Source organism: Rhamphochromis longiceps, linkage group LG13 (genome assembly GCF_057381845.1).
Source record: "Rhamphochromis longiceps isolate RC_006_pf linkage group LG13, R_longiceps_female_GT1.1, whole genome shotgun sequence".
Lineage (NCBI taxonomy): Eukaryota > Metazoa > Chordata > Actinopteri > Cichliformes > Cichlidae > Rhamphochromis > Rhamphochromis longiceps.
The window spans coordinates 24157002-24179135 of NC_140569.1; the positions used below are offsets into that span (position 1 = coordinate 24157002).

The 22134-nt window shown below is 45.5% G+C and overlaps 2 protein-coding genes and 1 non-coding gene across 5 annotated transcripts in view; all 3 read right to left on the reverse strand.

Annotated features, from left to right (window-relative positions):
• Positions 1-3694: 3694 nt before the first annotated feature.
• On the reverse strand, positions 3695-5506 carry tomm20a (translocase of outer mitochondrial membrane 20). The gene is made up of 5 exons (XM_085428587.1): positions 5306-5506; positions 4957-5003; positions 4786-4867; positions 4458-4600; positions 3695-4205 (listed from the first exon to the last, which is right to left on the reverse strand). The coding sequence occupies exons 1-5, from the start codon at positions 5427-5429 to the stop codon at positions 4161-4163; spliced, it is 441 nt and encodes a 146-aa protein (XP_085284713.1). The 5' UTR covers positions 5430-5506; the 3' UTR covers positions 3695-4160.
• LOC146655889 (small nucleolar RNA SNORA14) lies at positions 4282-4418 on the reverse strand. Its single transcript, XR_014914719.1, has one exon. It is a non-coding gene; the product is annotated as a small nucleolar RNA SNORA14 (small nucleolar RNA).
• A 1602-nt stretch (positions 5507-7108) lies between the features above and the next one.
• arid4b (AT-rich interaction domain 4B) overlaps positions 7109-22134 on the reverse strand; it is a 39189-nt gene continuing 24163 nt past the window's right edge. The window contains exons 8-24 of one of the 3 annotated variants that reach the window (XM_085428590.1): positions 21490-21631; positions 20222-20301; positions 17845-17921; positions 17035-17183; positions 16861-16933; positions 16580-16674; positions 16387-16484; positions 16006-16204; positions 15664-15869; positions 13277-13459; positions 12119-12203; positions 11897-12020; positions 10481-11698; positions 10216-10326; positions 9800-10024; positions 9569-9715; positions 7109-9416 (exon numbers count right to left, since the gene is read on the reverse strand). In XM_085428590.1, coding sequence (XP_085284716.1) covers positions 9265-9416; positions 9569-9715; positions 9800-10024; positions 10216-10326; positions 10481-11698; positions 11897-12020; positions 12119-12203; positions 13277-13459; positions 15664-15869; positions 16006-16204; positions 16387-16484; positions 16580-16674; positions 16861-16933; positions 17035-17183; positions 17845-17921; positions 20222-20301; positions 21490-21631 — 3364 coding nt within the window. In that variant the 3' untranslated portion in view covers positions 7109-9264. Of the gene's footprint in view, positions 9417-9568; positions 9716-9799; positions 10025-10215; positions 10327-10480; positions 11699-11824; positions 12021-12118; positions 12204-13276; positions 13460-15663; positions 15870-16005; positions 16205-16386; positions 16485-16579; positions 16675-16860; positions 16934-17034; positions 17184-17844; positions 17922-20221; positions 20302-21489; positions 21632-22134 lie in introns of all 3 variants that reach the window. The other 2 variants (XM_085428589.1, XM_085428592.1) reach the window with 2 other exon arrangements.

A 22134-nucleotide genomic window follows, 5' to 3' on the forward strand; every position in this document is an offset into this window, starting at 1 on the left:
AGAGGATTGCCACATTCTTGCGGAGGCCCCATATTCCCCAGAGCACCACCACAGCAACATTGTTGTTGTAGCTCGTACAGTTCCTCCTCTGCTCCCCCCTCCACCTCCACCTCCCCTTCTTCCAACCCCCTTGCTTCCTGTGCAGCAGAATGGCCGCTCAACCCTTCCTTCCCTCCCCCTCCACCCGCTCTAAGCTCGGTCAAGCTCCATCTCCCTCTACCCCGCCGCTCCAAATACATTATTTACACTGTCCTCCCCTCCCTACAGCTCAGCTCCAAAAATCAGGGCAGAGGGAAATAACACCACTGTATAACCCCCTCCCCCCTCCTTCTCACACACACAAGCTGCACACACCCCACCACCACCACCTCCCCACCTGCTCACTCTTTTCTCACTCTGCGGGATGAAAATACAGTGCGGGCACAGCCACGACAATGGGAAACTCTGTGAGGCCCCGGCCCTCCCATTAATCCCCTCTGACGTGCCTCCCAAGGGCAAGGATTTGCTACAAGTCAATGCAGGAGACTTACAGTATGCAAAACAAGCCTGTCTGACTCTCATGATGTTCAAAGCCTCTGCATTGCACTGCTTGTGAGACAGGAAGGCAGATCACAGGGAGGAGGGGGAGGAGAGAAAAAACTGTGCACACAGTCTGCTTAGTTAACCCTTTCTTCACCCTCCAGTTCAGCTTGTGTGTGTGTATGTGCGTCTTTCCCCCCCTTGCAGCTTAACTGCATGCCTAGATTGTGCAGATAACGCCAATGACAGGGTGAGAACTGATGCTGAGTGACACGTTCTTTTGATATTCTCCCCTTTTGTTCCACTTCATCACAAAATTTCAGCCCTCGCGTTATCAGACCAGAAATATGAAAACCGCTCAGTGTAAACAGGAATTCACAGGTCATGTGACGCACTCACTTCTCTCAGGCAACAGCCGCGCTATTGAATTTCAGCCTTATCAGAGATTTAGTGATCGGGAGATAGGTTGGAGGCTGGAGGCAGGGTGGGGGCTGACATTAGCAAAGAGAGAGAGAGGGAGAGAGGCAGTCAGTATGGTTGAGTGGTTGGTAGTGGGGGAGAGAAAAGGGGGGCACCCACACCCTTTGGCTCCCACTCACGGGGAATGTAAACAACAGAGCTCAATAGGCAGGCCTACACATGGAGGACAAAACCTGCCTGGCAGCAGCTAGCAGCAACAGCAGCAGCACAAGTTCAGTTACTAGCAGCAGAGTAATGGAAAAACAGATGACAGCAAGGCATTACCCCACAGAGAAAGAGAAATCTGCCAGGATTTGTAGCCTCCTTTAGATTCACGTGATTGGCTCCACTCTTGCCTCCCCATCCCACCCTCCTTTTTTTCCTTTCCAACCATCCTCAGACCCTTTGAGATGGAAAAATGGGTCATCTGTGTGGAAGTTAATACTCTGAGCACAGACAGTGCTGCTTTATTTTTAGGACGTGCCTTGGAAATTTTTTTCTCCGTCTTCTTTTCCCCTCGCTGGTGACTGACAAAGAGAAGAAAAAAAGGTGGCGGGTATTTAATATACCGTGTTGGTGCTGCGCGCACAAAGTGAGGGCACTGGGCTTTGTAATAGCTGGGACATTTCTTATCTCCCCCCCCCCCCAGCACCACAGCCATGGCTTCAGCAGCAGCAGGACACAGACACCGATCAGCAAGCTACAGGCAGCAAATACCCCCCTCGCTGCTCAGAAGCCAACACTCAGAGGGTCTCAAATGCAGACCGGTTCAACCGAGAGTCTACGTGAAGCTGCCATAGCAACCACACACAACCAAGTTATTTCTGGCTGCCTTAAAATCCCAAACACAGCTGCTCCTACATAACCAGACATCTCCACCGGTCAGATAGCACTTGGTACACAGAAGCAGTAATCAGGCTTTGACATTCAAACTCACACACTCCAATAACACACAGCAAAGGTCATTAGCGATGCGGATAATTTGTTGACAGGATTTCCACTAATGAGTTGCAGAGTTCAGATTATTGTACTGATTATAATATTCCCAGTTCAACACTTCCAGCAAATTACAATGGCAGTCAGGCTGCTTTGAGCATTCCCTGTGCCATGATCGTGGGGTTATTTTCTCTACCTGTGGTGGAGCGATGTTTATGTGTCACCGTGCACACATTAGTAAAGCAAAACAACAACAACAAAAGGATTTTTAAAAATCACAGGGTATCTGTGCTGCAGGCACAGACATTGTTATTGCTGTCAACTGGAACTGTTGTGCTCTCAGCTTCTGTCCATTCAGTCGTCCTCAAACTGTGAATCTGTCTGCGGCTCAGTGTAACGCCACAGAGGTGTCCAAATACAGCCTGGAGCAACAGTGCCCCCTACTGCAAAACAACAGGGAGTTTCTTCATTTTTCTTCTTCCCGCTGCCAGCTTCATCAGATACAAAGAGCTGACTCATAACCCATTCATACAGACTGAAAATAGAGCAGCAAGGCAATTAAAAGAATGATGTTATATTAAAAGTATTACAGTGAGCACTCCATTCATTAGATTATTATCCCACTCTTCACTCGGGTGTGGTTTCTGCCCTGAAACTGGATTTGCTGTGTCATCCTTAAATCAAACAGCGTCTGTCCTCGTGTCAGGGCCTGTTTCAATGGGTTTATTTTGTGCTGGCACGCTTTCAGAGAAGGAGGGGCCTATCTGGCATCCTTCAGTGACCCCTGAGCTCCTTCCAGTCTGCAGGGGACAGAGCACGAGGCCAGCAGCAGTGTTTATTTACAGGAGAGGCAGGCCAGTGTTACGCTCCGTGGAGAAGTCTGAACCTGCTTCTAGCCTCGATCTGCCAGCAGCAGACCACAGATTTCAGCTTGACCTCCAACACAGTCTGTTATTTTTCTTCTCCGCCTCCCCGAAGGATAGATTAACAACGAGTCACTTCTTCTGCACGCACACACCTAGCGCCAGTGGACTCTGCAGGCCCCTGACAGGCTTCTCCATTTCCACCAAGTGGCTAAACACCAGGAGTGGTGGAGAAAAGACTGAAGAGTGATCACATGAGTTCATGGAAAATGGAACACTGTCTACCATTTAGTCTGCACTCGACATTTCTGGGCCGCTGTTCATTTTTTCATTCCTAATGTTAAAAAACTATTTTCCCCCCTACTCTTGTTTCCTGGCAAAACTTGAGGCCTGGGCTGCTCTGGCCAGAGCCCTTAAAAAGAAAGAAAAAAACAGCTGCAGAGAGGGATAAAAATAATTACAGCTCTATTTGTCTTCCAAGAGACACACATCCAAGCAGACCCACTCCCTTCCCCTACAAGCTGCTCCAGTTTTATATTCCTGCACACACAATAAAGACATTGTGGTTCATTGGACTCGTACAAGATGAGGTTTCAGCATTCTGGCTGGAAACAAATACTCTCACGATAGCAATTTAACCCCATTTCAGCAGCATGTTTTATTACTAATGTCAGCAATTCACAGATCTTTTGTTTTGCACCTACATGGATGGGATAAGTACAATAGGTTGGCTCACTCCCCTCCATGTTCATTAATATTTATTGATACAAACATACTTGTCCCCAATTCCTGCACACCCTTTATTTGAGGGGAAAGTGAAAGTGCCCTTGCTCCATATTTCAGAACTAAATGCTTCAGGTTTTCCTGTGCATTGCTACTGCCATCTACTGGCAAGTGGACAATCAAAAAAGTCAACACATGTTATCATGTTTTATTGTAGTATTACACAGACACAAAAAACAAAAACCCAGGTGAAAGACTGGAATGCCTTTGTTTTTTGTTTTTTAAAAAGTACATATTAATTAACCTGCAAAATCATTTATATAAACATTACACCACAAGCAAGTGTTCTGTAGACAGACTCACTTCAGTCCAAGTCACAAACAGAACAAACCGTCTACATTCCTGTTTACATACTTAGGTTGCACTTTAAATACAAACAAATGGCTACATAATAACCGATATGTTGGAAAGGAGGAATGCATTTCGATAAATGTAACCTGGCAGACGTTCATCCACCTCAAAGTGCTGTGATGGAGGGAAATTCATCTCAACCGATGGCCAGTGAAGCTCAGAATTCGCAAGCAACTGAACCGTGCAGCAGTGATAGTGTCTAAAACCCCCCTTCCCTCATAGATTTCCATCTCATTCACACACATACGTTCATTCGACGTCATCTTCTGCTAAAGACTGAGTGCCGATGAGTCGCTGAAAGAGAGGAAGAAAATATCTTTCAGAGATTACCCATTACAGAAAGGCAAATCAGTTACACGGGCCGTTAAGTATTTTTGTCTTAGAGGTGAAATAACCGAGAGCTACTGACACACAGCTCTCAGCTTTGGATGATTCTAAGGTTTATTCTTGCACCCTTTCTTGTCCCAGAAATCACAAATAGCAACTGGGGGGTTTTCAAGGATGCTAAACAAAAAAACAAAACAAGGAGATGCAGGTAACTCTCACCTGGCTGATGCTGGGTAGTCTGGTGAGCAACATTTGGAAGACTGGAGCAGGCAGCGTCTGCTGAAGCACCTGAAGTAGCTGCTGAGGTTGACCACATACTGCAATGGCATTGGTCAGGTGGTCTACACCTTTGTCAAATTCACCTGGGTTAGGGAAGAAACAGGTTTACAGACCACATAAAAAACAAGCATTAAAAATGTATCAGGGCTTAAAACTTTGTAGAGAGTCACTACACCAGTGTAGCCACAGTTACAGTGATATGAGTGGTGTGCGTCTTGCGCATGCTGCAAGCTTCCATGTGTTTTCTGTGAATGAACATGTGGCTGACCTTGTGCTAGGAGCTCCTCTGCCAGCTGGATTTCCTCCAAGAAGAATTTCTGGACAGCTTCTTCGTCCTTCAAGTTCGGCAGCTTCAAAGTCAAGTTAATAAACAAAAAACAAATTTAAGCTCCAACTAAACAAAATGAGAGAAGAATCGATTATTTTCTACATGTCCTACCTTTGTAAGCCCAGTCTTCTCACTGGAAACCTTTTGCTTTCGTCGACCTGTGAGAGAGAAGTGGGTTTTTAAGACCATGCTGCATGTTTAGTTTGCTGTTGTACAACACGGAAAACACGAGGGAATAAGTTTGCTAGCTGTTGCTTGTAGCATGCTTTTTCTTCTTCTGCAGCTGAGGGAAATAATATTAGAGCAAATGTTACCATAGTCGGAGCTTACAAGGCTACAGAAAATACGCAGTCTTGATTAGTTTCCAGAAGCTTTTAAGTGTTTTTTTTAACGTCCTCGTGGTCACATGGAGGCTAACGTGCTACGATGCTAAGTTTACGCCGTTGACATGCACACTTACGCTCACGTAACTTTTCCTTGAAACGGGGGTCACTCCGCCGCTTCCTGTCAAAGTAAACACAGTATGCGATGAAAAGAGCACCACACACCCCGGCGACCAGCGCGCTCGTCCTGCCGCTTAACATTTCTCAAACTACTTATGAACAGCCACGCTCGCCGCTGACTAGCAGCTAGCACGCTGCTGAGGAAGTGTGCCAGGAAGTACGTAAGTGATGACGTAGACGAAGGCGGGAAATGTGACCCAAATTACCCCAAAACATCTGAGTTAGCAACAAACAAGCTCAAACTAAGGAAATAAAACATCCACTAATAACCATAGACTGTATAGTATTTTATATACTGCCTGTGCTAATTAGCAAAGGCAAATATAAATAACGCACAAAGATTAGTTGCTTTTAACCATCATTAATCTGGTTAATAATCTGTACTTTACCAAAATTAATGTATAATGTAGTTAAATTACCAATAATAATCTGTCGAATAATTTGTTTGGCCACATTTCGCCCCTTAGCACTTTTACCCAGCCATGCTTTAAATTAAAATCAAAATGATGAAGAATAATATTTAAGATATAAATATTATAAATACATAATATAATAATAATATTAATATAAATTGATAAAAAGTTAAAATGCTGCATTTAAAAAAAATAATTATGTACAAACTAACAAAAACAAGTATTTAAATTTATGGTTTAAAATGTAGTCTTTCAGTTCTAAGGTTTTACGTCTTAGATAATAAAAAAAAAGTTTTTATTTCTTATTTATTTAACAAAAATTAGACCAAGAGGAAAAACTAAGCACACCCCTATAACAGAACCACCTCGCTGTGACCTTATCAGTTTCTCACATCTTTGTGGAGGAATTTCCACTTACTCTTTTTTATAAAGTTGCTTCAGATGGTTGAGGTTTGCCGGCATTGATTTATGCACAAATCTCTTATCTCACCGCAGCATTCCACTGCAGCACCTTCATCATTTTGTTTTTGTTTTTTTAAGCTATTCTGTTGTAGATTTGCTTCTGTGTTTGGGATCATTGTCCTGTTGCATGAACAAATTTTGGCCAAGCTTTAGCTGTCGGACAGATGGCCTCACATTTGGCTCTAGAATACTTTGGTATACAGAGGTCTTTGTGGTCGACTAACTGCAACATGCCCACGTCCTGTAGCTGCAAAACAAGCCCTAATCATCACCCCTCCACCAGCCACCATGCTTGACAATTAGTATGAGGGGGTTTGTGCTGATGTGTAGTTTGGTTTATAACAAACATGGTGCTGGGTATTATGGTCTGATGTATCTACTTTGGTCTTGTCTGCTCTGAGGGTATTGTTCCAGAAGTCTTGTGGTTTGTTCAGATGCACATTTTTAAACCAACACTGCTGCCATGTTCTTTTTGGGGAGGAAAGACTTTCTCTGGAGACAAAACACATGATACTTGTCCAGTCTTTTTCTAATTGTGCTGTCATAAACCTGGGGTGAATTTCCTGGGATGCCCACTCTAGTAGTTTTTGTCTTTCTCGCTGTAGAGCGATTGGCTTCATATTGTTTGGACGCTGCCTTAAAAGCCTTTCCAAATTGACGGGCAGGTTCCCCAAGATGATTGCTGGTGTCTTTCCTCATTGCCGTTATGCTAACACACCGCTGAATGCTGCAGACTGGCAAACTGCCAAAACCTCTGCTTTGATAGAAGTGATTACAGTTGCTGGTCATCACTGAATTATATAATAACAGAGACGTGTCTGAGTAAAGTGCTTCAAAGACTTGACTAAAGTTACTTTCCACCACTGATGCAAGAGACACACCGAGTACTTCACAAACTATGGCATTTATTTCAAACAGAGGCTTCTGCTTTGCTTACATTTTTACAATAAATTACACAATGACCATCCTCAGATGAGCCTAATAAATACTATTGAGCATTTTTCAATAAGCTCCGTTACTTTCTGTTGATCTATGACACAGACTTTTTCCTGTATACAAGTTCATACAGCTTTAGCTTTAGGCCATGTACAGGTTGGAAAATAGTTCAGCCACATCCAAAAACCACCATTCTTCTCTCACAAGCACAAGCTATAGAAAAACAAAAGACACAAAGAAAAACTGGATAAAAACTAAAGCAAACATGAAATTAGATAAAGACTCAAAACTGATGAGAAAGGGAGAACAGAACAACATTAAATGAGCTCAAATAAACAGAACAAGAAAGAGGACAAAAAAACAAAAACGGAACATGCTGCAACCCTCAGTTATTTACACTCAAACTACAGTTAAAACCATAAAACTGTCTGTACAGAAAAGTACATGTTATTAACAGTGCAAGATATTAAATAGCTCGACTCAAAACACTTCTCAATATACAAATTTATAACAAAAGCATACAGTTACATACAAGTGCCGAACAAAATGTAACTTCCGGATATCATACAGTAGGGGGGTCTATACAAAGGAAACACTGGAGATGTCTTCAGAAATGTATACATGTACGTCACCTTATCATATAAATGCACATTTACAATATCTCTACCTTTATTCTGGTCATAGTACAAGAAACAGAGTCAAACTTCTTTTTTTTCTTTTCTTTTGGTAGGGATGAGTGTGAGAAGCAGGCATGTCATGCCAATAAAGTGTGCATCATTTCGATGAAGTGAAAATGTACTTAATTAAATAAATTCATGTAGGTGGAAACACTGAAAACGTGGAGTTCGGCTTTGATTGTGTGTGTTCTGACTTTTGACTCGATCCGGTTGCAGATATGCAACATTAACATCAGTGAAGCTGATGCAACTGAAGTGGGGGGATTGAAAAAAAATGGAGGATGGAAACATAATGAAAAAAAGCAGATGGGCTTTTAAAAAGGCTGATGAACTGATTTAATGCATCCATTGCATTCGCCAACCTCCATCATTGCACATTTTAGACTGTTATCTCAACAGTAATCTGTGGATGAGTATTCAGTAGTACGTAGATTTGCAGGTGATCCAACACAGGAGCTCTGCTTTTACAATTACCGTAATAATCCTAATACACTGATAACATCCCGTCGTTACCTGCCAAGACTTAGCCCTTCACTGCCCGCTCACTCGCTCACTCACAGCGTTCTGCAGTCTTTTATATGGGACACGTTGTTCCAGCTAACGCTCTGATCTGAGAGGAGGATCAGGAAAAGAAAGTACTGTCCTTTTCTCAAAGTGCCCCCGCGGAGAACAACAACAACAAGAAAAAAGAAAAAAAAGGCACTACAGTATCATTCCTTATGATCCACTGAGGCCATCAGCGGACATACGATGGTGCTGAAACCTTATCCATCACCACCTACTTGATTCAGACCATGTACAGGAGCGATTGCCTGTACATGGGGAGGGCAACCCCATCCACATGAAGGTCCTTTTTATTTTTCTTTGTGTTTTTTTTAATGAAACAGAGAGAAACATAGCAAAGTTACCTTTCCTATGCCCTTAATGCCAATGTGGCAGCGTCTCTCCTCCAGATTTCCAGAAATAACATGGCGAGCGCCATGTTGGGCTACGAGGACAGATGACAGATGGTCTTCACTGGAAATCATCCCTTTGCAATACAACTTTATCAAATGGAAACAATTATTGCTTGCAAAAACAATTCTTTTAAATGTTCAATTAAGTAAAGCACAAAAGTCAAATCTGTATATATGTTGGGTTTGGTTTTTTTGGACAAATTTCACCCGCCCCACCCCTACACAATCGTCATAAAAGTGCACTTAAGTGCCATTAGCTTGCCGAGAAAACAGTTGTCAGTAAAAAATAGTGCTTGTTTCTTCTCTTTTGTTTTGTTTTTTCGTGGTTTTTTTGTCTCTGGTCTGGTTTTTGTGCCCCGTAGTTACAGTATGTGGGTCGACTTTTTCATCCTGTTGAAAGGGAATCGGGGCGCTGACCCCAGGGTGCTGGTTAAGTGCTTCGTGCGGTGTGGCTCCTTGCTGGGTCGTCCTGTCACCTGCACTCCACTGAAACCCCAGAGTTCTGAGATGAGGACGATGAGGATGATACCGGAGGGTCTGCCAGCGTCAGCATGACTGCCGCTGTGAGCGAGCTGGAGGACGGTGAGGAGGAGGAGGATGATGAGGAGGAAGCGGCCACTGTGCCTGCAGAGCAGAAGCAGTGATTGGTTAAGCTGATTAAAAAAAGAAGAAGATGCGACAGTGACTTCCTGTTTTACTCCTCTTGCTTTAATGGTGAACCAAATTTAGTAAATAACATGCTAGTTATTATTCCAGGCAATAAAGAGCTGACTCACTTTCTCGTTCCTTCTTCTTCATGCGTTTTCGTCGTCTGTCGATAGAGGCGACCTCAGACTTGAGGGAGAGGTAGTGATTCCTGATGTCCTGAAGTTTCTCCTGAAGAAACGAGATCCTCTCCAGGCTGGTCATCTTCTCCAGATCAGCTGAGAGGACCCAAAATGAAAGGATAGGTTCACAAGAAGCACTAAAGAGCTGACAAGCATAAACCAAATGGGTTGGATACGCACACATCTGGAAACTCCACTTGTACACCCGCGGCGATCTTCCGTGGTTATCCCGGTGCTGTGCGTGGTCTGCATCACCCTGCTTGTGGTATTTATGGCTCGAAGGGGGAGATCGCCCGTGACATTTGGGCGAAGTGGCAGCCTTCAGCTCCGATGGGTTGTTTTTAGAGGCAGTTGATTTGGCAGTGCCCTCAACAACAGACTGGTCCTCGCTGTCACTGCTGTTGGCTGAAGAAAAAGAGGAAAAAGAAAGAAAATGCAGTGAACAGGAAACGCCTCAAATCCTCTCCTACCTGGCATCTGTTACATGATGCCTGCAAACGGGTTAATAAATGAAACGGAGACACATGAAAGCAGTGCTGGCGCTGAAAATGAGAACGTTAGCGGGTGTCATCATTTCTACCCACAGCTCTTCTTACCTGTTTTCCTATTCTTTTTGGGAGGCACACCGAGGCTCTTGCGGTTTGGCTTGTGTTTCTTTGTTGCGCCGCCAGTCTGTGATTCTTTCTGCCGCTTCTGACTCGCAGACGCTACAAAAGAAAAGAGTGAGAAGACGGTGAGGGAATAGGCGGACTGTGAAATGAGTAGTCAGCCTCTGTTTCTTTAGTATTCCATCCTGAAGAAAAATGAGTTGTGTCACTGAAAAATAAACCTGTTAAAATAGATTTTTGCTGCCACTCGTACCTTTGGACTTCTGTTCGCTCTCCTGCTGGCTGCTGTTGCTCAGCTCGAGGCTGCAGCTGCTGCTGCTGTTGCACGAGAGGCTGACGTCGAACACCTTCGAGGGGGAACTCGCCCCTTCGTCCTGCAGCTCTCCTCCTAGACTCTCCACCTCCACTGTGCTGCTATCTGTCTCGCTGCGCCCGCCCGTCACCTCCTCCTGTACTGGCCCTGTGGGAAGAGCGTCCGAAACCGGCTCTGAGGGCAAGGCAGCGGGTATGGATGGGGCCGGGGAGGAAGGCTGCGCTTGACCAGACTCTTCCACGGCGCTGCCTCCTCCTCCCGATGGGGACTCCGGCGTCGTCGGTGGCGTGTTGAGTACAGAGTTGCTCCCGCTGCTCGGGAACTCCCGGAGCTTCTCGGTCTCCATCTGCTCCTGCGAGGTGTCGTCCTCGCCTCTCGCGTCCTGCTCGACGCTCGGCTCTTCCATACACGAGGACACCGGTGGGGGAGGAGAGTTTGCGGCCTCCGTGTCCGAGTCAGAGAATAACTCCTTGAGAGTCTTCTTTGGCCACTGGGCCTGGATGCTGGACCACACGTCTTTTTGTCCTTTTGGGCGAACGGCGGGCCTTTCCTCTACATTCCCAGAAACTTTGGCTCTCTTTTCGGGAATCTCCCAGAAGCCTCCTTGTCGGCTGGTTTTGCTTTTCTCCTTCATTCCGTTGTACTTCTTGGTCGGTGACCCCTTGGTTTTGGGGCGGGTTCGCTCACTTTCCTCAGGCTGAGCCTCGGCCACAGCTGCACCCTCATCATCTGAACTGCTGCTAGATGAGGCCCCCCTCTCCTCTCCAGGAGCGGCTGCTCTCTCCTCCCCTCTCATCGGAGAACCCGCAGGTAGCCAGTCAGCACTCCTGGTGTTCCTGGTCTTAGCTTTGGATTGACCTTTTGGAGTCCTCTCTGCTGCGCTGTCAGCTTTCCTCTTCCTCGTACTTGCCTCTCCCTCCGACTCTGGTTGGCTTCTGCGCTTTCCGGCATCTGGGCTCTCCACACTGACGGTGTCCTGGGCCTTTCCCGTGACAGGACAGGGTTTGGACCCTTCGGACGGGGCTCCGCCCTCCCAGCGCTCTGGAATTTGCGGTGGCTCTGGTTGGCCTTTTCTGAGACGGCTCCCTGGCTGATCCTCTTCGTTATGCTCTCCCTCCTCAGCTTCATGCTCGCTTTCATCCGTGGACACCTCGGAGGCTGAAGCAAACAGAACAAAGCTTTATTAGGTTGTTAAAAAAACAAAACAACAACACACATCAGAGTGACGCGGTCCTAATCTGCTGCAAGTGTGCATGACCACTACAGGCTAATGAGTGTTGCTACCTTGCAGGCCATTGAGGATAGAAGTAATTTCTATAGCCTTGACTGGAGACTGCTGAGGCCCTTTGTCCTCACCCTCGTCCATCTTGGAAAAGACGTCCTGGCTCAGGCCACACTTGGAGCGCGGGACACGGTTAGCGTTGGACGAAGGGCCGAGGACCTCCCTGTCATCGAGCCTCTCCAAATTGTCTTGCATTTTCTGCCAGAAGTCAACATAAGTCAGTCAGCCTTTCACTTCACGACACCAAACCGGGATTTTAAGACTTAATAAAAGTCACCGGCTCTCCAAAGTCATACCTTAATTTTTTTACGGTGCTTTATTTTTGGTACATTCTTATTGGCGGGTCGCACAATCTTGTCTGCTTTGATCCACTCATCATATCTATAAAAAAAAAAAAAAGAAAAGAAAAAGAAAGAAAGAAAGAAGAAAAAAAAAGGAAAAAAAATCAAGTACAAAGACGAGAAAGAGTTTCATCATTTAGGACTTTGAAGAAGGAGCTGTGAAATATTCTCTCACACCACCCACCACCACACAGACGCTTCTACTGTCTGACCCCGACATATTGCTGTGACACAGTAAGCCTCAACAGCAAGAGAAGAAATCCCATGGTGTTATGTGGAAAAAAAGACACAACCTTTTTACGATGAAGAAAGAAACAAGATAGAACACCGACCACCACACAAATCATATTCAGTAGAATTCACACAATACCGAGGAAGTGGGTCGTATGAGGAGGAGGGGAGGGGGGGATGGAAGAAAAAAGTTTCACAACATCACACACAACAGACACAATGCAGAGAACATCCCACTGTCTTTTATAGAGTGCTAGAGGACCACACAACAACATTGAGACGATGAAATGCCGATTGCACTAGTTAACCTCTGTGTCATGGTACCCTAACACTCTACTCAACACTGCGTTTAACCCTGACCCGCTGGGGAGGGGGGAGAGGGTTGAGAGGTAGAGGTGAGTGTAGCAGCACTTAGGTTGGCCATTCAGTGTTAGCTCACATTCAAATATCACATTGTAGGATTGGAAGTTTTGTTTGATTGTTAAAAGACTTCAAATTGGTTAAAAAAAAGAAATAAATAAAAAAAATCAGGCTGTCTGTAGATCTGTTTGAGAGACAGACAGCTGGGGGACAGACAGACAGGGGATTTTGGTCAAAACTGAGAGAGAGGAAGCTGAGGAGTGAATCCGCATCAACCCGATACTCAGTTGTGTTTCTGCCACTAGATGGCCCAGTGCTCTCCATAATCAGAGTGCTGACCATGGCACTGGTTCACACGAAGCAGAATTGCGAGGAAGGGTTACTGCTGCGGGGACACCCACGTAGGCGGTGATCCCATGAGTTAAGAGATGGATTTTTAAAAATTTGTTTTTTTGGTCTGTTTTCTTTTGAATTAGGGTGAAAATAGACGTTTAGGTGATTTCTCCCCAGGTCCTGTCTTACCTGACGTTCCAGCCACAGTAGTGCACCAGGTAGAGCACCTCTCCCCCCTCCACGTCTGCCTCTTTCACAGTGGCCTCGTACGTCTTCAGATTGCGGCCTCGCCCATACCTCACCTGCACCTTCATCCCCGGGGGGTAACACTCAAACTCCTCCCCTTCCTCCCCCTCCTGACTGCTGTCATCCCTGCAAGAAAAACAGTTCAGCACTTCCTGGCCCTAGGCTATAACACCACAAAAACCACCACCCTCACCCATCCACCCCCAACTCGCTGCCTGCTGCTATAACAAGCCTGTTTTCTAGTCTATTTGCTCCACCCTTGCCTTTCCCTGTCTCATTACAACACTACACCTTCACCTGCACAGAAACATAAGCTGCCTTAGCTCTAGTCCAGCTGCATCATTAATAGAAAAGCCAGTCAAAGAACAGTACATGAAGTGTTTCAGCAAAAAAACAAACAAAACACATCATTCTTTATTCTTTCATAGTAAAAATTAATGATAAGAAATCACACTACTGTTATGCTGTCTAACCCCACACACACACACACAGGGGATTCTCATTCACCCTCGTACGCACGCTGTAAAGAAACAAAGCAGCCACAAGAAGGAGCTAGAGGGAAACAATCAGGAGATATAGGGGTGGTGCAGGGGTGTCAGTAAGTGTTTTAGGCGCCAGGGGGCCTCGTGGGGTGGGTTAAGCATGGCAAAGCGCAACGGGACAGGCAACGCAGCAACTTAAAGCGAGGCTACAGCACTGAGAGGAAGCACGGCTGCGAGGTCCTAGTCGGCCCGCTGCGACGAACAACATCTACAGCACAACACGCCTCACAGTCCCTCCCAAACTTAGCTCCTCAGAACGTGCAGACGGGCTTATTTCCAGGAGCCGACTGATTTTTAAAAACATTTCCACCCCTGATTGAAAAATAAATAAAACACACAAATATCACGTAGATTAAGACTCGGCTTGCTCAAAATGAGCACAATTCAACTGCAGTGCTCATCATTATGAGTAAAAGCCAAAAGGTCAACAGTCCAAGTGAACTTTCCAGCAAAGCCGTTGAGAAGGCTTCATCGTAAAAATAAGCACCTGTCCAGCAAGAACTCAACAATAACTCATCGATGTCTCCTACTAATGCATCGCCTTCTCGTTTAAGCTCACAGTAAGCTAGTTTCAGTGGCTACACGCCGTCTGTGCTGATGCTGGAATGAAAACATGACCCTGACACAACACCCGTCTGTTCCAGTTTACAGCCTGTAAACATCAAACAGGTTTGATATGATCAGAAAAGCTCAGATCAGATCAGCCTGCGGCTTGTCCACTGAGTGCATCCGTAAACTCGTAATCTGCAAGGACGTTGATCCCGACAAAGCCGAAGGATCAAGGAGACTTCTGACTGTCATAGAGGTCACAAGTGGTCTTCTATCAGCAGGTATCTGTGGCCACGGTTGGTGTAAACTACAGATAACCTCCTCATAACGTGCAGGAATTTTGCAGTCCTTCAGTCAGACACAGAGACTCAGTAAACCAAGAACCTGTTTTCTAGCTTTCAGCAGTCCAAACAACACAACTGTACATCTGTCACTGTGGACGTTGAACAAACAGGTCTGAGCTGGACAGACGGCGCTAATCACAGGAGGCAACAGGGAAAATGCAACTGCTGAGGCCAAACTGTACAACAATCCATTTACCAACACTCAGAGTTTTCCTCTAAAAGCATCTCAAGCACTGTATATATAAATATATATACATATCTCACAACTGGAGGGTTAATGCATCTATGACAACATTCACACACATGGAACATTTAAATAAAGCGAACACTGAAAGCCAAAAAGATGAGAGAAAAGACAGGAAGAGGGTGGCAGAGAGAGAGATCAGGAAAGGGCAGGAATCAAGAAGAGCACAGCCATGTTGTGCACTGAGTGAGAGAGGCTCGGCATGGTCAAACAATCCCAGCGAGCGAGAGACAGCGAGAAAGCACAGCATGACATGCCAGGTGAAAGGTAGCAGTCAGGCTTTGGTGCTCTAAGATGTCTCTGCCAGCCGATGTCGACTAAGCAACAAGGAATAATAATAGCACAAAGGGCAGTGGATAAGAGCTTAGTTAGAGGAGAGAGAGGAGAGCGTGCCTCTCTCTGGTTAGCAGGTAAGAGTATACGGCGTATTAGTACTTTTAAGGTCAGAAGGATCACTGCTCCTCATCTGCTAATGGTGTTCTAGCATCGTGCTGCCACCAAGGAAAGCAAATACCTCGAGTCCTTTTGCATTCTTATTTTGCTTTCACATGGAATAGTTTTACCATGCAGGAGCTCATGTTTGTGCCCTGACCATACGTTTTGTTTTTTAAGCAACTGTGGAGGAGGGAGCATCCCCTTCAGTGAACCTACCCAGAGTTGTCCTTGCTCTCCTGCTCCTCATCGTGCTCCTCCTTCATGTCGTCGGCTCCGAGGCGAGCCGTCGACGAGCCCTCGTCGGCGTCGGCTTTGTGCGGACCGTCCTCTTCTTCGTCATCGCCATCGTTTCCGCCCTCTTTCCCCTCGCTTTTCGATGTTTCGGATTCCGTTTTACTCGGGGTCGAATCAGGTTTCTCGTCCTGTGAGAGAAGGACGCTTTATTATTGTGAAGGTTATAGACTGAGAACCTTCACAGACATGACGCTTTATTATGAGAAACATGGGAGGTGTGCAGAAATTCATCTAAAATAACAGACAGCACTCGGGATAATGCACCTTGCAGATAACGGGCTGTGTGCTACAAGGTTCTCCGTCCACTTGGGCTTTCGGCTCTTCGGCAACTGATGACGTAGGAGCCGTTTTCCCTGCCTCCCCCTCAGGTTTCCCCTCCCCCTTGGTCCCCTGCTTCAAAGGGAGGTCCATTTTGAATGTGATGGCAGTGGAGGTGCAGTATTCCTCAAATCCGTATAAGTACCTGCGTGATGAGACATTCAACACATCCAATAAGATTTTCCAAAGTTTAATCTTACTGCTCCAAAGCGTGCGCACGCCGACACACCTGCGTCGCTCAGAGTTAATCACACAAAGATGAAAAGCAAGTCGACTGGAGGATTTTGCATTTTGAAAGCTTTCGAGCTGTGGAGTGTCTGTACGTACTTGCGGTAAGCACATTTGACGTTGTAGCCAGCAGCTGAGTTGAGCACGGGGATTCCCAAATCCTGATAGACTTGCTTCCAAACAGAACCGCTCTCAATCTGCTCAACGAGGGAGACAAAATTCAGAGAGGGTCGACACCAAACGAAACGAGAGCGACATCAAACTGCTCTCAGGGGCGGGCAGTAGCACTCACATTGTCAAAACCTCCCAGTTTGTGCACCAGCCTGTAGAGCTTGAACAGGTTGAGGTTCCTGTAGCCCAGAACCGGCCGCTTGTTAATGGGAGTCCCTGAAGAGGAGAAGCAGAAGGCATAGGTGGATGTGGTAAGAAAAGCAGCACAACATGTTTGTCTGCTGGAGAAAATTATGATTTTTCTTTTTAATAGGGAAAAAAAAAAAGAAGACAAAATTCACAACCTGTCTCACAAATGAAAATAAACCTCAAACATCACACTGGTCCCTGCCCTGCTCTCACCTCTGTCTTCCATGAACTTGTAGAGTTGCTGCAGAAAGTTCTCCCTCTCCTCGGGGAACGGCTCCACCTCCTCCTGCAGACAGGAAACAAGACAGTTTGGCATCTCTCTTTTTTTCTTTTTTTAAATCTGGGAGGTTGTAGGATAAGAGGATAAGTGCGCTCTGCTGTCTCTACCTCCTCCTCTTCACCACTCGCATCCTCCTCCTGCTCCTCCTCTTCGTCGTCATCATCCTCTTCGCTGCTGGAACTTTCCTCCTTCACTTCTGTCTTCCAGATGCTGGGCACGACCAGCTGCCTCTGGAACTCCAGGGCTGCGTCCAGCGCTGAAAGAGCGGATTAATCGAACCTCCTAAACACTTCTTGGAGCTGTGCGTGCATCACTGCATGCTCAAACGACACACTTATACCTTTAAAAATGTGTTCTACACTATATACAACAATAACAATAATACGCCCACATAAAAGCTACAGTATAAAAAAGACCAGGAACTCTGGAAGCATGAAAACCTGCCAGTGTTTGCACAGTGACGCACAGCAGCTGAAGCATCCAGCCACAGTGTCACAGGTGGGTTTTAGCAGTATCTAACCACCTCGGCAGATGCTTGTTTTACGCTTTTGTAACGTGGAAAATATCACAGTTGTGAGTCAACCACCTGTGAATATCAAGACGGGGACAATACAAAGCTGTTTGCTAAGTGCAATTACGAGAGTACGAGCTCAGCGGTGGAAAAAAATTTGAATAAAATGAAAAATAATGTAGCACTTTTATAAAAAAAAGTTTAGTGAGGACTTTAAAAATAGACTGCAGAGTGACAGGAGCTCTCCACCGCTGCGTTCTCTCCAGAACATAAACAAAACTTCTCTGGTCTTCCACTCTGCGAGTGTTTTCTGCCAAGTGTGTCAGCGTACAGAGCTGCCCGCAGACGGCTGATAAAAGGTATGCTCTGCTGCGCACCACTTCTGTAGCACCGACTTCAAACTCACCGGGTTTGAGGCTCGCGTCAGCTTTTGGAGGGCAGCTGCTGTCGAACTCACGGACGTCCTTCTGTAGCACCATGTAACTGCAAAAAATAAATAAAAATATAGCAACTCTGATTAGAAAGTGTGGAGTAGAAAAAAAAAAGTTTTCTTAAAACAACAAAGTCTAAACAGCTCAGAGCTCTACCATATAGTCTTATTCATTAAAACAACCTTACAGCTGTGCGCCAATCAAAGCCTCCAAAAACCTGAGCGGTCACAGACTACTTTCTTACAGCACCCCTAAAGCGGCTGGGCACAGTCAGCTGCTGGCGATTTGGCAGACACACGGATCAGTGAAGCTTGTAAGCTGAAAGCAGTCAGAGGTTTGGCTGGTGAGCAATGTGAGGCGATTTGCTGTGGTATCTGTAGGCAGCTGAGCAGATCCAATGACTAGATTTGTCATGGAGTGAAATTTTAAAGAAACAAGTGTATAAAAGCTAAACGACCTCACACTGAGAGAACGGCTCGGTTTCCTGGCATTTCCTTAGATAATCACTACAAACACGGCACTGACAAGGACACCTGTCTGTAACTCGGAGAAACCACGTGCAGGTTTGTTTAGCTGAGGTTTAAAACCCACTCACGCTCATTACACTGTCTTTTTCCGTTGCAGGTTAAAAAACACAGACAAGTTTGCAAGCTGGCTAAATGGGGGAAAAAAAGTGGAAACAGGAAAGACTTGTCAGATCTGGTTACTGTAGTAACAGTGGAAACAGTAAGACCACTTCCTGACAACTCCTGCCTCACCCCTGGATCTGACCTTCCTTTCCCTCAAAATGTTTTCCAAGCCATTGTTTTTTTTTTTGAAAGACATATTCAATGGTTATTAGTAACAATATACAACTCTCCTGAGGAAAGCGAACACACTGACCCCGGGTGCTGTGCGGGAGAGGTCACGTGGCCTATGGATGTAAACCCCTTGTTCAAAAAACAAACCACACCAGCCTGATAATAGCTGAGAAGAGGTTGTCAGAAAAGATAAAAAGTGGAATAATAAACAGTGACAAGTGTGTGCAGAAGAATGGAAAGGCACTTGAAAGCAGTAAAAGGGCTAAAGGAAATCACACAGCACTGCAGCGACAGAGAGGATGCACACTCAGCAATCAAATGTGCTTAAAATGTGTTTTCTTATGTCTCGCTACTACACTCTAAAAATGCTATGCGTAACAATAATGATACACATGTTGGAAATTTTGCTTAATGCATATGAGAGCAAACCGATTGGAGACGGAAACAAACTGAAAACAATCATATAGATTTTTTCCTCCTCCTTTCATTTGCTGTTTTTTGCAATCTCACCTGGATGCACAGTAGCGCTTTCAGCGACTTAAATCAAATAGCTGCAGAGCAGAAAGAAAAAGTACTCCAATGCGATTCCACTTGCAAACAAGACAAAAAAAAACACCACACAGGTTTTTCACAGGGTGCCCTCAGTCAGAGAGGAAATACTTCACAGCCGTACAACTTCCAGCTGGTCTCCGATTTATCATTCTTTATCTTATCCCTTTCATCAGCTCTACCTTTAACCGAGTGATAAGACTTCCTGTGCTGCATATTTGTCTTCAGCCGCAGATTAAGGAGGTCACGCCGGCGACTCGCTCAAGATTCCTTTTAAAGCAAGTGTATTTAGTCATTGCGGGAATTCAAACAGACAGGAAAGTAGTCTTTGGAGCGGGCGAACAAGCGCCAGATTAATTTATGCTGAGTGTGGGCTATGTTTCTACCCACATGAAGAAAGGCTGCAGTAACACAACCGCCAGCTGAGCTCTTGACAGGACTTATTTCTTTCTTTACCACAGACAAAACAATCTGGCTGTGTGGTTCTATGCCGAGGGCAGGCTGCAGGGAAGCTACACTACCTCTCCACACCAGTAACTCACAGCCTCAGGACAAATAAAATAACAATAGGCGATGCTGCAGAGGAAGGCTGTGTGCTTGAGGCCTATATGAGCCTATATTCCTCTAATCAATGGAGATTTGAATTCATTCACCAAACACACGCACAATTACTTAGTCAAGAAATACAAATGTTATCTGACAGAGCCACAATGGCCGTACTTTACATTAGTATTAAATGGTTAGTGTGCAAATTGACTTACAAACAAAAATGAATCAAGAACAACTTATATAAATGATCAAGGGCCAGCGCAAAGCATCTGCACGCCACAGCTTTACTACCTCTTAGTTTTGTGGCCGACAAGCGGCCCAAGTTCCCTCTGTCTCACTTTTCATTGATTGCATCATAAATTATGCTGGATAAGCTACTAATAATGATTAGTGCAGAAGCAGCTTAACACAACAGAATGTAAATGTCGCTTTGGGCGAATTATTAATGACTCACAATTTTCCATCCTTGAACGAGCGCACAAAGACGTTGTCCTTCTTCACGGTCATGTCTTCGTGGCAGTCGGGGGAGATGACCTTGTTGCACAGAAACAAGAGAAAGTCAGAAAAAGGTCACGTGAGGTGGTGCTGAGGCAATAAAAAGAAGAAGAATAGGGGAGGGGTGGGGGTGTATCAGAGAATGACTTAATGACTAAAGCGGTTTCAGCAAAAGGGCACACTGATTGATTACAAAATGTGCTGCCTATGATACAAAATCAAACTAGCAGGAGAGATGAAGAGCGAGAGATGACGAGGGGTGGGCACCCGCCAGCATCATTAGCAGCTGGAGCTGAGGAGGAGAACTAACGTGAGGGCTGCTACTCCTGCCGGGGTCTAACCCAAAGGAAGCAGCGCATTTCCAGCAGACCTGCGTACACTCGGGCTCACGGGATTGGATGCTTTCACTTCAGGTCCATGACTCACGCCTGCTGTGTGATTTCGAGCTCTGTCACATACGCTCACACGTGCACGCTCGTGTCTTAGAACTTTTACATTACAAGGCCACCCAAAAGAGCCCCTGTCTATCACAGCCGCGCATCATCTGTTGCACGAGACAGCTGCCAGTGTACCTACTCCACCCCTCTGCCATATGGTTGCAGTGTAAACAATGACAGGCTACTGTGCAGTGCACTTCTCTCAACTGTCACAAGGAGGCAGCATGGAGCTCAGTCAGTAGCAAGCCAAGAACAACAAATCCTGGAGGCGGGGCCCCTGCTGACTACACAGTAAAAGGGACAGCTTTCCCCACCCTCTCCTATTCTCCCAGTTCTACTTGTAACACTTACACAAACAAACAAGGCCTGTCACTATTTCATTGTGCGCTAACGGTGACTGAGAGTTACAGCTGGGTGGATGGAAATGGATAGGCAAAGACTGAAGACATCAAACTGATGTCTGTCTGACATTTCGCACACATCATGGAAAACAAGACGGGGGTTTTTTTCTTCTGCAAAATAAGACTCGAGCTCTTTTTCGTCCTTCAAGTCGGAACATGAAGTCTGTCTGGATATGAAATGTTATTACATGCATATTACAGCATTTGATGGAAGGCAAATTCTAGCACAATAACATAATCCTGCTGAGTGCTAAGGTTACATAAGCAGGCATTTTGATGAAACTGCATAATGCCGTGACTTCACTGGAAGCCCGGCAGCAGCAGCAGCCCCCGTTCCTCCACAGCGATGCTGCAGAGAGCAGCAAAGGAAGGAAAGCTTATCAGCTCACCAGAGCAGGATACCACGTAGTCTTCTTTTTGTCCCCGGTGGGAACCCCTTCCACGCAGACCACCTTGCCGAACAGGTCTTCATTCTGCCGCTGATCGCTCTCCTCCTCTTCACTGGAGGATGAGGACAACTCCTCCTCTTGACTGTGGGAGGAAGGGAGACTTTGCTCAATGGACAGAACGGCACAGCGAGCATTCATATATTACACCATTTACACCATTTTACCTTCATTACACGAATTCAAGTATACCACGTGAGAGCTGCTGTTGATTTTAAAAGCCACTTAGCAAAATAAGTAATGAATCTGATTCTGAGTATTTGCTGCTTTTCTCTGTGTTATGCAATATAATATAATAAAGAGGCGCCGTGAATGGTCGTATTCCATTTATATTTCAGTTACAGAAAACTGCGTGTCTCAATTTAAAAAAGGGAAAAAAGGGGGAGGCAGATGATTTCTGATAACCAAGTCATCATTTAACTGCTCCTCAGATTAAAAACAACACCTCCACCAGTCTCCACCTAACAATCCATCATTGTCTTATCATGTAGCACAGTGAGACATAAGGTTGCCTCTACTGATGAGCTCACTCATTAGGATCGGTGGGTAAAAAGGAGCCGGCTCGCTGTGTGCCGTCTGACAGTCTTC